Here is a 14,118-nt window from a genome sequence, read left to right on the forward strand (position 1 = left end):
TTGGCTTTCAACATTTATTGACTTTCCCCAACGGACAGAGCTAAAAATGGCCACTGTCCTTGTAGCTGCAGGTTAATTTAAGCCCTGTCCTTCATTATTAGATAAACCAAAAATTGCAAGAATGTTTTTTTTTTATCTCCATACAAATTATTAAAAAGCTTTGAGTTTAGCTTCTGCTTTGCTAAAGTTAAACTTTAGCAACTATGTAATTAATTATTTGCTTTGACAGTAGCTTCTTTTTGTTACTGATCACTGTCTCCAGATCAATCTTATTCACTTTGCTTCGATGTGTCCTTTGCTGTCAATAGTAGCTACGTGGCTGGTTAACGTTATACGAGATATGAAACGGGGTGAAAGTTATGTCCCATGTTCTTCTATCACTCTTTGTCTGCTTCCAAGGTGGGGGCCAGTGGGTGTGTCCCGTCCCGTGGAGGCATCTGATTGGCTGGGACTCCGGAGAGCAGCTCTCCCACGCTGCCACAGTAGAGCAGGGAACGCATGGGCCACTTCTGTGGAGACAGACAGCACACTGGGCTAGTTCTTCACGCTAATATGATTAGCACCAAGATACGTGGTGAACCCACAAACTAGCCCAAAGTCATGTGGATAAATGTAACAACATGCTACTTTACGGTTTCACAAGGGCGTAATTTCCCCGGGGGGGACATGTCCCCTCGCTTTTATTGTTTCAGGTTGATTTTCTCTGAACAGTGTCCTCTGACTGTCCAGCTGCCATAATCCAGATGAGAGAAGATGTGAGCTGATAAACATGTGGATATGTTCATCTGAGCCTCCTTCAGGTATTACTGTGAGCTCAGAGCAGCGAGCGCCTTCAGCCTACATACAGGCTGCCCAGCCTTATTGGTGAGGGCGGCTGGGTATGTACGCAGCCTGAAAGAATACCTGCAGACATTACTCAGGGCTGGAAAAAAAGGCACTGCCAACTTCTTTTTCGTTGACTATTTGTATTTACAGTTAATATTCTCCTAAACAGTAACAAATATTAAACTGAACATTAAACAAAGACAAGCCAGTGGAGCACAGTGTTCTTTGTAACTGAGATGCAAATACAAAAATCTATCTATAAGGAAACTAAAAATGATTTAGGATTAATGCATTAACAATACAGAGGTTTACAAAGTATTTCAAATTGTTCTTAAACTACCATTATTATGACGGCCTCTCCTGACCATCTCTCTGGTCCTGAGATGTGTTAGCTTCTATCTCGTTAAGAGGACACACATCTACAACAAACTGCACCAACACAAAAGTCAAGGAAAATTAAACTATGACTAAAAAAATATTGGCCTGTGTGCCGCTCAGTGACCTGACGCAGGTTCGCTAAATCAGACTCAGTTCTTAAGCCTCTTGTGTGAGTAGTACTTCTTTTGGTTATTTTAAGATAGGCTGATAGTTTCGTTAGAGAAAATGAAAGCAGAGCTGACCTTTAAGCTTCAATCTCTTAAAGTGGTTTGGATGGAGCAAACTAAATGAATCCCATATCAAATGATTAGATGACCTTTTCTGATTGAAAGTTAGCCTACAGTGAACTAATTATACAACTATTTAAATGATGTTCTTATTCTATAGAGCTACATTACATTATTGGTCAAGATTATAAGTAAGGTGAGTACCTTTTCAATTCCACCTGTTTAAAACTACGATCTCCGGTAATTATACATTCAAAAGTACTGAAGCTATAAAAACCCAGATCTCGGCCCCCGCTTTGGAGGAGCAGACGGGAGTCCCAGCATGCGAGCCGAGCCGTGCACGGACGGCATCAGTTTTATAGCCTCTCTCCAAGACAGCACCAGACTCCTTTGACAAAAACAGTCATTTTACGTCGCAGAACAAGAGGGTTGCTGGTCTATCGCTGCCTCGACCCGCAGCAACTAACTAACCGATCGAGACAGCGGCGGACCAGCAACTCCCGTTTTCTGCGACGTAAAATGACTGTTTTTGTCAGTGTGGTCTGGTGGCTTTGGAAAGCGCTGTCTGACGGCAAGGGGAAAATATTCTAAATACAGCGTGCACTTAAACTGACACTGACGTCTTTAGGTGGCTAAAATACGTGTTGTTGCTGCCCAGCTCCGCAGCAGCGCACAGCTTAGCTCACGCGCTGCTGCCGCCGCCTGCTTCTCCACTGTCGGCCTCACACAGGGGAAACCCGCGGACACCGCGGTGCAGTGTGGGAAACAAAGACATAATAACGACACGGAGAATGTGGAGGCCTACAAGGTAGGGAAACATTTAAGAATAGTAATAATAATGTTTATTACTATTAACATTATTACAAATGTGCTGGTATGCGTTCAGTGACTTTTTCTGTACCAGCACGGTGTGCAGGTTGTTAATTAAAAAAAGACATGGATTTAGGTACTTATAATGAATTATTAATTTATTAATAATAAATCATGGTTAATATAATAAGTCGTGTCATTAACCAACACTGTTTAATTGACCATATTTATTACCTTTTCATCCACAGAAGTTAGCTAGCTCTAGCTAAGTAGCTAAAAATAGCAAGTTATCATACTGGTGGTTTTATGTACTTATAAATAGCTCAAATTAGCTAGCTACCTTTCTCAGTAGTCATATCAAAATATTATTATATTAATATACTTTTTGACATTGTGTTCCTCTTTAGAACAAATACACAACCTCAGTATGTCTTTGTTTCTGCCACCTGACAGATGGCAGGTTTTGGTTGTGGTTACAGACACATGATGTGTGACTGTCAAAGTTTAACCAATCTTTGTGACGGGGTCCCGCAAAGTGAGACGGGGCCCTAGGCCTAGACTTTCTCACGGTCAGTATAATGCACTCATCATGATAAAGCAGTAAGTTGCCGGCTCCTATCCTCACCTTAACAGGATGCAGGTATCCACCCGGCCTGGAGGGCAGGGTGTGTTCAGCCAGCGTCCCTCCCTGGTCCAGGGTCTCTGTTAGATAAGCTATGTAGTTAGTAGCCAGAACCAGAACATCCAGTTTGGACAGCTTGGTGTCTGGGGGGACTGAGGGCAGAGCAGCCTGAGGGCAGAGGAGGGGGTGGACAAGGCTGGGATCAGCTCTCTTTCAAGTCTCTACACTGAACTGCATTCATTAATATTACATTCAAAAGGAGCCATACAGACCTCTGTACTACAACAAACAGTTCAATACATTCATTCATAAATTAAACAATAACTCAGTAGGCACATTTTTTGAATGCATGCAAAAACACTCAAGATGTTCAAAATAAATTCATCAAACACACAAACGGGAGCAGGTGGTAAAACACAGATGTGCAGGGAATGCTTCAGAGTTAAGGAGAGCAACAGCTTGCGTTCAGTGTTAATGAAATGTCAGTGTGTCTGGTGTACCTGCAGGCTGTGGAAGGCCTGTCGCAGGTTGCGTACACGGCTCCTCTCCCGTGCTGCGTTTTCTGGGGAGTGCTGACCCCTCAGTGTCCTGGACTGGACCGCAGACCCACAACCAGAACCAGAGTGTGACCTGGACCCACACACAGACTGCACCTGCAGCAGAGGACATGTTAAGAGCCTGACATTTCAATAGCAAACCGTTATTCAAGAACCTTTACACAGTTTCTTGCAGGCTCGCTGCACTTTGAGTCTGTAGAGACATTGGAATCCAGTGATACAGAACATTTGGGAGCATCATTAAATGAACGATTGATTTTACACTGTACCTATATAAAAAATATCCTGAAACTTACTTTATGTGTAAAATTCATCATATTCTGTTAATTGGTTCATTCATCATTCTAAAATGCAACTTCCTTTTGCAGTGTGTATTATTTGCATACAGTAAAGAAAGGTGCAATGTGAAAATCTGTCATTTTCTACTCAAGATCATCAGTTACTGTTTCATTATTGGTACTTTGATTTGAGTCTGTTCTGCCCTCAGGACAGAATCAGTCATTTACCAGTACTACTTTTATGGCACTGAGAAGATTTTTGAAATTATGTCAAAAATGATAAGGAAATAGATAATTGTGCTTCTAGCTATTATATGCTTTAGTGCTCAGAAATAATGCATGCTCTGTGAGATTACTAGAGAATAAACTGACTGACTGACAGACCCTTCTCATTTCTGATGCGATTTTAAAAAGGCATTGGTGTTTCTTTAGTGTACGGCTAAAAGGAGAGAGAGAGGAGTGCGTTTGAACCCAGTCAGCACTCCTCGGACTTCTTCTAAACATGTGAAAACAGGCAAAAATCCACTGGTCTTCCTTTTTTTTTTTCCAAGTTAACTGAACTTAAGTTGGGTTCTCTTAATGTTTCCATCAAATCCTTAATGAAAAAGGGCGATTTGTCTTATACTCTCACTCATCTTCAACTTTCCCCATCACACTAACACGTTAATGGCAGGGAGCTTGCCTTGTCTGATTACCACACATTTTAAACTTATTAAATCGTGACCATAGAAGACACAGCTTCATTACAGTCTAACAATCCATGTATCAGTTTGTGGGAAATGATTGCATGCCCTCACTGATACTTTGCGTTGTTCTCAGATACTGAAGCATGATGTCCCATTGTTTTCCTGTGTGAGATTACATTTGACGAGTTTTGTGAACAAAACTAACTTTAAGCCAGTGGTTTCTATGCTGTTTGTCCTGTTATATCCCAGTATGTTCATATTGTGATGAAGGTTGTGGAATATCCCACTGGTTGCTCAGGATTTGTATTATTACTGCATCGCCAAATCTGTCTTTGAAACCAGGGTGATGCTTGAGTTTCAGTTGGGAAAACTGGACTCACCCACTTTCTTGGCTCGCGGCTGCTGCGTATGCTCTGCCTGTGTCCGTGCAGGGATGCTGGGCTGCCGGCTGCACAGGGCTGCTGCCTCTGCGGCTCAGCTGTGGAGCTGGAGACCAGCCGGTGACTCCCTGCGACCGACATGAGACCTTCCAGAGGATTCACCGCCATGGATGCGCCCGTGTGATTGGTGTAGCAGACTCTCCTGAAGACTTGAGAACTAAATTCACTTTTTGTTCAGTCTATTTTCATTGGCTGGATGGAAGTTTGCTTTCCGGTGTTGGAGACTGTTGTGAAAGTATCATCCACTAAGTACTTTGGTAAGTACGCTACAGAACACACAGCCTGAGGTCATCTTTCCATCTAATCGAATGCATCTTCCAAAGTTTCATGTAGATAAAAACAAAACTGGCTCAAGAACAGCTGAAATCACTCAACTCTCAAGACAGGCATAAACATTCAACTCAGAGATTTCTTTCTGTAGCTACAGAGGACCACTCCGTTCAAGCATCTCCAAGCTCCTTTCCAGAGTTCACCAGGCCTCGGTGGGAGCCCAGTTCCACCCACACCCCTAAACAACTGGTGAAAACCCCACAATCACCGGCTGCCTCTCTGCGCATCACCGTCCATCCAGAGGATTCCTCCCAGTCTGACCCTCTCTCTCCGCTTGCTTCCTTATCGGGTGAGGTAATGTGGGGAACTTCATGTGGTCCTTATCTCAGCCGCCTGGTCGTCCTGATCCTCCCCTGGCTGTTGGCTGCCAAGAAGAGCAGGCAGGCAGGCAGTCAGGCCTGGGGGAGTGCAGCACTGGGAGGGTGTCCCGAGCCAGGGCACTGGGGGGCTTGGGAAACTAAAAGCTCTGCTAACAACTGGACAGGGGTGGGATTGGAAGCTCGGGCCAGTGCGACATTCAACATTACCAAAGAGAGGCGGAAATGCATTTTGGTTTGTTGAAAACATTCAGGCCATCCCGGCATCTTAACAACCTCATTATGAAAAGAAAAAAGGAAATCAGATCCACGTCTGTAAAATCGAAATTTAGGGAAGTCCTTGATTTTCAGTGCCAACGAGATCACTCGCCCCTCCAGAAATCAAGTTTAACTAAAGTCTGTGTCTGTTACTATGGCAACTGATGCCCTGACACTAGCTTGCTATGAGGCAGGTTAACTAAGTCTTTACCTATGGTCCCGGTTTTCAGGCTCCAAAAAAACAACTGTGAATGAAACACACACACACACACACACACACACACACACACACACACGAGGTGTGCCTTTGCCAGTGGAGCTATGTGGATGCTCCAGAAACTGTTTTAAATAACAGACTAACAGGTCAGATCGTGTACTACTCAGTGTCAATTTTATTTGGTCAAAAACAGAGCATTGTGTCATTCCGGTCATCTTGGAATGGTAGCATACACTGCAAAAAAAAAAAAAGGGTCTTTCAGAAGTTGTCGAAACACCTGTAGTGACCACATTTCCAAGGCATTACCAGATATACATTCTGGATGCCCATATTGTGAAAACGTCTTTTCACTCTTCTTAATAAAACCAAATTGAATCATTTAAGTAAGTCATCTTCAGACAAAACTTGTCAAACAGCATTACAGATTGTATTCAACTTCAAGATCAACACGAAGAGCACTGATTGTGATTTAACTCTTTCTTCAGGATTGTTCCTCTCATGTTAGGCATCATGCCCCTAAAGCTGAACTGGTACGTACTGAATATCAAAAACCTTTGGAGGACGTTCCACTTACAGCTTTAACGGTTTAAGTGCTTCTCGTCTTTGTAGCAAATCAAGTCAATCAATGAGACGAAATGTAAAGCTGATGCATGTTACGATCACTAGCGAATAAATCAAAGGGAGCGGTGGTTGCAGGAGCAGTGTGCTGTTAGATGTAAACTGTTAACTGTGTAATGAAGTGTGTAATACATTAAAGAAATCTGACTTCATCAAAGGTTTTAAACTACTAAAATGAGTTTGGAATACGTCTGAAAGGAAAATACAGTCAAATCAATAACACGGCAGCATGGCTGCGGCTTAAGTAAAGAGGTTTGGTGTTATCAGTTAGAGGAATGCCTGGCACCTTGTCCAGGCTGTCAACACAACAAGTGCCCTCTGACCTCCCATCTGCAGCTGCTTAGTAAACTGTTCAAGACTACAAGGCTGAGGGAAGTTGTGAGGAAGGCAGAACCTCTATGAAGAACAACAGGAGAAAGAATGAATGGACGCTGGTGTCTGGTTCCTGACTTTAAGCTGCACTGACCCACGGTGGCTGTGACTGTCAGGGACCAGTGATGTGGCTGGTGTTCCAGCCCACAGCACACACCTCCTAACCCTTTTCAGCTCTTCACCTGACTAACACACTGTGACGCAGGTTTTTACAACACGTGCAGAAAGTGTTTTTCTTTTTGCCAATTTTCTGTTGTGCTTTTCTATATAACTTGAATAGTACTTGAATTAGTGTTAAAGGCTGTGAACATACAGTATGTCCTTTGTGTAAAAAATGTGTATTGTTTAAGAGTTTAAACGTGAAAGGTCTAGACAGAAAGTCTAAACAGTAACTCCAAAATGAGCGGGGCTTCATGTTTTTATAACAAGCCGGTATCATCTTTTTTGATTACTGTACATCCCCGCTCCAGCTCTTCTCACCATCCGTCTATTCCTAAAGCAGACTCAAGACTTGCTCCTTCTGTTTTGCTTCTTTGACTGTTCAGGTTTCTGTTACTGACACTGCATAAGACCGGCTCAATCATGAAGACGTATGATCAGGAATTTCACTGATAGAGCTATACTACATTATCAATTTCACCTCAGAGAAACAGGGCTTACTTCACTATCTGGAATCACAATGTGTACACGTCGACTTCTACTGCTCACCACTGTGTTCCAGTTTTTTCTATTCATCCATCTGCTTATCAATATTTTCATACTGTACTTTTAGGACATTCCCCCCCTACTATTTCTTCTTCTTCTCCACTGTCTTAGTGAAGTTCTGGATGTCCTCGGCCATCAGCTGGGGCTCCTCCATGGCAGCAAAATGGCCCCCACGGACCATGGGCGTGAAGGTCATGAGTTTACGGTATTTCTGTTTGACCCATAGTTTGGGAGTGTGCATCAGCTCGTTGGGGAAGCAGGCAAACCCAGTGGGAACATACACTGGCATCCTGTAAGAGACGACGATGTGTTAGCATTCGATTTGACAGGGGCATGATTTTAACCCTAGAGACGTTATTTAAGTGCCGTGAACGCACAAAGCTAGTACTGAAGTGCGCCTCAGTGTGATGTCTCCACTGGAAAACCCAATGATGTTCAGTATTTAGAGTTTCTAATTCAGGGTCTGAATCAGGTATATACACTGCTAGATATGGTGTTGAGTTTCAGTAAAGGAGGATGTGATGCTCCGGAAACCCAATAACTTGGTGAAAATAAACAACTTTCAATGTCATCAATGTGCTTTATAGACACTTTATAGCCACTTATGATTTAAAGGCTGTGATTTCAAATGTTTCAAGTTTGCTATATCTGACTAAAAGTGTGACAAAATCAACCGACGATGAAAATACCCTGTAAACAGTTACAACTTGATGACTGTTCACAGTCCTGTTCAGCTCAGAACTGCTCTGAAAGGTTTATGTGACTTCACCAATGAAAACTGTGGCTTAAATAGATAAATGAGTTCACATAGCTAGTTTCTTCTGTTCTTTACGCACCATAACATTGGATCACTATTTTTGTTTTGTATTTCCCACAGTGTAACCAGCTGGTCACATTAAACTCTGCGCTTGTCACTCACTCAGAGTGAGGCTGGTTGAGGCCTTTGCCAAAGTTTTCTTTGTAGAACCTCATGGAGGAGACGATGCAGCCAGACGTCCAATAGATCATCACATTAGTCAGCAGATCATCCAGAGAGAACTTCCTGCAAGGCAGCACACACACAAGATATCACATGACATTAATGACTATCGTGGTTTTGCTATGAGGCTACTGAGTGGTAGCCACTGTAGGAAGCCATCAGTCATCAATAGATTCTGCATCTGTTCTGGATTACTACTGTGGACAAATGTGGCTTTACAATGGAACCTGGGGGCCACATATGCTACTACTACTGATGATGGTTTGATACAATATCTTCATACTAGAGGACAGTGAAAAGGATGTGGTGATGGCGAATATCAGCACTGACTCCCTTCTGTTCTGTTCTGCTTTATTTACCTGGTGAGTCCTCCGTCCTCCAGGTTCCTGAAGTCGAGGCTCGTCCACGTGGAGAATTTCTCCAGAATGTAAGCAGCCAGACCCACTGGAGAATCATTCAGTCCTCGACCTGAGGGGAAATTCAGAGTCAGAAATGATTTGATGACTAAAAGAGAGAGACACACAGATATATGTATATACGTATGTTCACAGCGACACATACACATCTAGGATGTCCAGTGCATCCTCTCATGAGGTTTGGCCACTGAAGAGCTCGAGTAGTTCGAGTAGTTGAGCGTTAAGTGTACTGCTCCGGGGCAGCTATTGTCATGTTACTTTCCGTTTAGGCAGTCTAATTAAACTGCTCCTCTGATTTACCACCACCCCTAAATCTCTTCCCCGCCTTTCTCCCCAGCTGGTTTCCTTAACCTTCAAACTCGTGCTTGATCATTTGACCCTCACAGAAATATTTTAGAAGCTCTTGTTCTCCTCACTGCTGGCAGTGTTAGCGATCATGGAGACCAATATCATTCTGCAAATGCTCACTTTTCACCTGCTGCTCATGCCTACTTGGCTCCACTATGGTGATGCTGACCGTCTGCTCCTGGACCCGTTTCACAAAAGCAATTTGCGAGCACTGCTTACACGCAGATCACGCGTGGTGCCAGCGTCCTGTTTCTTTTGAGCAGTTAAATGTGTTAAAAATGAACCCAGGAGAAAATGATCTCGTGTTGCAAGTCGCAGGCCTGGGTCCTTACCCACGGTGTCAGGCTTGGTGGCCTGGATGTGCATGTAGCCAGACTCTTTGATGGACTCCACCACCAGTTTCTCCATGCAGGGGAAGAGACGCTGAATATCCATGGTAGTGAAGCCAAACAGCTTAGGGAAGCGACGGCCGAGCATGATGGATAAAGCCATGGGCAACCCCGGCTTGGAGGGCGGGGCAAAGTTCACATGCAAGCCTTTGACTGTCCTGGCATGAAAAAAACAAAAACAAAGGAAAAACCCAGGCCAATGTAGTGATACCTTATTTAAACATTTACAAAAGAAGTGTACAGAAATACATAAAGATATATATTTCTAAATGATGTGAAACATCATCAGGTGTTGAAGTTCTTTTGTGTCTTACTTGGGCTCCAGCTGAGCCATGTTCGTGGTGACCAGCCAGCCCCAGTCTCCTCCGTGAGCGTAGAACTGCTGGAAGCCCAGGCGCTTCATCAGTTTGTGGAAGATGCGTGCCGCACAAACTGAATCAAAACCTGTTCTCACACACACACACACACAGAAATTGCGGAATGAAACCGTGCAGTTTCTACAGAAAAAGGGAACAAGTTAAATATTTCCACATCAATATGGAGTGGATTCTGCAGGAAATTCACTGTACATTAACATGCTTGTCAAACAATATTCACTTTTTTTTATTGCTAGTTTGTACATCGTGTATATACGCTCAGTTGCCAGTTTACTAGATATGACTAGCTAAAACAAACTAATACTACTAAAAATTCCTACTTATACGACATCTTGTTGTATCTTTTGACTCTCTTTTTGCACTTTATTTGAACAAACTCAGATCTTTAAATGCATTAAATTTTTGTAATGCATCCATGAACTCAAGATGTGTTTCCTTTTGTAAATGTTTCAATCCCAGTCGGGTTCAAGTCAAAAGCTGGGATTAACTGGTTTGGAGTCAGTGTACAACCATTACTCTTTTCATCAGTGCTGGTTTCCATAGCATTGCACATGCCTGTGATCTGCGTATAATTACTATTGTTATTATACCCTGGTCCTGAGAGAAATTCTATTTCATTCAGCTGTATTTTTATGGTTCAAATGACAAAAAGCACGAAATCAGTTTTTCTTTTCTTTACGGGGAATGTCCTGCTGTAAGCTATAGTATTAACAATACCACTGCAAGAGAAAGAGGTTCTTAAGAATAGTCTTGTTAAAGTTGTCAAAATTCCCACATTGAGCAATAATATCTTCCCATCCCCTTTGCAGACTCACCTTTCTTATGTGGTGCTTCAGAAAACCCGTAGCCTGGTATGGAGGGAAACACCACCTCGAACACAAGGTCACCTGGGTCTGATGGTTCTGTTAGCCGAGGGATCAACCCATAGAACTCATAGAAGGAGCCGGGCCAGCCGTGAACCATTATCAGAGGAACAGCAGTAGTTCCCTCTGGCACCTTCTTGGGCTTCACATGCAGGTAATGGATATCAATGCCTGGATGGAAGTTCAGATAATAGATAAGAGGTACGACGACATCTGTGAATGTGTCAGCAGTGCAGCCTCACCTTCGATTTTGGTTTTGAAGTGGGGGTACTGGTTGAGTTTGTCAACTTGTCTCCTCCAGTCAAACTCATTTCTCCAGTAAGAGACCACCTTCTGCAGGTACTGGGAGTTGAAGCCATAGTTAAACTGGCTGTCCTCTAGTGAAGGAACAGGGCGAGTCTGGTCTATCCTCCTGTATAGGTCCTGACAGAAAAGGAGAGAAGGTATGTGGGAGCTCTCTCAATGTTTTCAATGTTTTCAGCCTGCTTAGTGGCTTAGTGGTAGACTGTGCCCACTGATGGCGTAGTGGTAGAGCTTCCCCAGCCCACATGTCATGTCACTGCACTCTGAGTTTAGTGCGTCGCCAGCCCGCATGCTGCCTGTTGCTGTAGCTTGGAACAAAGAGCCCATCAATGTCATTCTGATCTGATTCTGAATGTGATATGTAGTTTGAGTGGACTGAAGACTAGAAAGGCACTATACAAGTCCATTTACCATCTACCTCATGAGTGACTATCTTAAGTGGCAAACTAAGAGGGAATCGAACCTCCAGCTCTTCATCACTGGTGGTGACTTTAAAGGGGCGGATGGTGATGTCCTCCCCACCATCAGGGGGTGCTCCGGCCCCCCACCAGCCATCCTCTGTCTTCAGAACCTGGTTCCTGCTCCTCTGAACCAGGAAGAAGATCAGTCCTCCGATCACCAGAGCAACCAGCACCTCAGTGAACATGGCTCAGTGTCTGCGCCTTCTGGGCAGGGAAACAGTGAGGCAACAAGGAAGAATAGAACAGAGGGAACAAGGAAAAGATTTACAGATATGTTACATGGCCAAAACATCATTAAAACTAGCGAGACAAGCGAAAACTACACAATATTACAGTCAAACGTTTAGATTTTTTTGTCAACAGCTAGCCATATTTGTTATCACAGTAATCTATCCAGTGTGTAACATTTAGGAGGAGCTACTGGCAGAAATGGAATTTAATATTTTTATAAATTATAAATGTAATATTTACAAGTATAATTAGTGTATAATCACCTGAAAATAAGAATTGTTGTGTTTTCATTAACTTAGAATAAGCCGTTTATATCTACAGAGGCAGCGGGTCCACTTCCACGGAGGCCGCCATGTTGCACCGCCATGTTTCTACAGTAGCCCAGAACGGACAAACCAGTCACTGGCTATAGATAGAGCCGTTTACGTTTTTCACGAGTTTCGCGGCCACCGCAGTTTCTCCTACATGCTTGGAAGGGGAGGGTGAGGCGAGCAGGATTCAAATGGCTGCAAACTGCAATTTCGCCACTAGATGCCACTAAATCCTCCACACTGGACCTTTAAATGTGTTGTTACCTAATGTGATGATTGCACCTTTAAAGAATGAGCAAACATGTATTCTTTCGCCTTTACTAAAAATGGTAGTCTGCTTATTATATCTGACATAGACAAAAGAATCATTAAATTATGACTGAAAGTATAACTAGATAAAATATTAAACATAACTTGATGCCACAACAACTAAAGCTTATGTCATTGGATTCAAGTGAAATGTAAGAGTAAATACAAAGATTGAAAGCAGAGATAGACGAACGTTACAACAGTTGTTAAAATGATATGTGACTGAATGATTAGATGGAAAATAATACTGCATAAGAGTGGAACTGTAGCCCACTCACTAAACTACAAAGACTTAGCTAGGACGTTCGTGGAAACTACAAAGACATTTGAGAGAAACAGTTTGACTGTAATCAATAATGACTTATTGCAGTGACTTTCTGTGCCAGTGGCTCATTTGAGTCTGGGGCCCAATGATTTCATTAGTCATGAGTTCAGAGAAAAATGTGGGACCAGTCAAACAAAGGCGTCCCTGTTGTTGTGTCCGGCCAGCTGACAGGATTAGGTAAAGAACCGGGCTGAGCGGGCCCCTCGGGCACAGAGTCCTGAGACCTGCATGACAAAGCTTTCCTCATTCAGCAGAGCTGTGTGTTTGTGAGACCCGCAGCCGTCCGTCAGGGGCCAACACTGGGCTGCATGCTAATGTTAGCTAGCCTGAAACAGACCACTGTCAGCCCAACACAACAGGCCTGTTCTCTGGACCCGACAGCGTCAACAGCCACACACACACACACACACACACACACACACACACACACACACACTCAACAGTTCCAGGAATAAAGGGATTTGTGCTATGCTAAACACTCCTGTGTGCTCCAGTCTGATTACTCCGTCCCCTCTGTTTGGCTAGACACGTTAACAAACTCATCAGTGAAAAGACTGATGTCGAGTCCGAATGTCCCCTTGTGTGAACTGAACGTGTCAGGCTATGTGGACTTGAGTAAACGAAACACCACATCTTCCAACTTTACTTTAACTTGGTCACATCAAGGAAACATGCTGAGCATCACTATTTCAGGTCAGTCAAAAGAATTCAACAGAAATGTCAGAACTGGTTCGAGCGGTTTTACCTGTTCTCCCACTGCGAAACTCGGTCCTGCACACCGCCGCCGGAGCTGCTGCGGGTCCCGTTCGCTTCCTCCACACTCTCCTCCACACTCTCCTCGCTTCCTCCACACTCTCCTCGCTTCCTCCACACTCTCCTCCACACTCTCCTCGCTTCCTCCACACTCTCCTCGCTTCCTCCACACTCTCCTCGCTTCCTCCACACTCTCCTCGCTCACTCTCCTCAGAATGAAGCAAACTTACATTAGAAGTTTCGCTGGACGGACAAGAGCAGCCGAATAACTCAATAATTACAAAAGTGTATTGCTTGTAATCCTACGTGTATTTAGGGAAAACATGCGCGGATAAAAATGTGTCCCGAACTGAATGTGTGGAAACACCAGTGCATGATGGGATGTGTAGTATTCTGCGGAGGAGGACTAGCCG

At 43.6% G+C, this 14,118-nt stretch overlaps 2 protein-coding genes and 1 long non-coding RNA gene across 4 annotated transcripts; 1 reads left to right on the plus strand and 2 right to left on the minus strand.

Moving 5' to 3' along the window:
* Positions 1 to 5,897, minus strand: LOC122863158 (transcription factor 24-like). The gene is made up of 4 exons (XM_044169342.1): positions 4,764 to 5,897; positions 3,363 to 3,515; positions 2,866 to 3,030; positions 1 to 509 (listed from the first exon to the last, which is right to left on the minus strand). Exons 1-4 carry the CDS (start codon positions 4,929 to 4,931, stop codon positions 378 to 380), a joined length of 618 nt encoding a protein of 205 aa, XP_044025277.1. The 5' UTR covers positions 4,932 to 5,897; the 3' UTR covers positions 1 to 377.
* On the plus strand, positions 1,638 to 4,078 carry LOC122863160. Its single transcript, XR_006374934.1, has 2 exons — positions 1,638 to 2,238; positions 3,349 to 4,078. It is a non-coding gene; the product is annotated as an uncharacterized LOC122863160 (long non-coding RNA).
* Positions 5,898 to 6,102: 205 nt separating the features above from the next.
* ephx1 (epoxide hydrolase 1, microsomal (xenobiotic)) lies at positions 6,103 to 13,853 on the minus strand. Of its 2 annotated transcripts, none has more exons than XM_044169341.1 (9): positions 13,698 to 13,852; positions 11,779 to 11,980; positions 11,255 to 11,435; positions 10,965 to 11,183; positions 10,087 to 10,216; positions 9,716 to 9,930; positions 8,979 to 9,087; positions 8,560 to 8,682; positions 6,103 to 7,930 (listed from the first exon to the last, which is right to left on the minus strand). In XM_044169341.1, exons 2-9 carry the CDS (start codon positions 11,959 to 11,961, stop codon positions 7,723 to 7,725), a joined length of 1,368 nt encoding a protein of 455 aa, XP_044025276.1. In that variant the 5' UTR covers positions 11,962 to 11,980; positions 13,698 to 13,852; the 3' UTR covers positions 6,103 to 7,722. The 2 variants fall into 2 exon arrangements, 1 of the variants encoding a protein (XP_044025276.1); XR_006374933.1 differs by having other exon boundaries at positions 7,793 to 7,930; positions 8,477 to 8,682; positions 13,698 to 13,853.
* Positions 13,854 to 14,118: the final 265 nt, after the last annotated feature.

Source organism: Siniperca chuatsi, linkage group LG16, assembly GCF_020085105.1.
Source record: "Siniperca chuatsi isolate FFG_IHB_CAS linkage group LG16, ASM2008510v1, whole genome shotgun sequence".
Lineage (NCBI taxonomy): Eukaryota > Metazoa > Chordata > Actinopteri > Centrarchiformes > Sinipercidae > Siniperca > Siniperca chuatsi.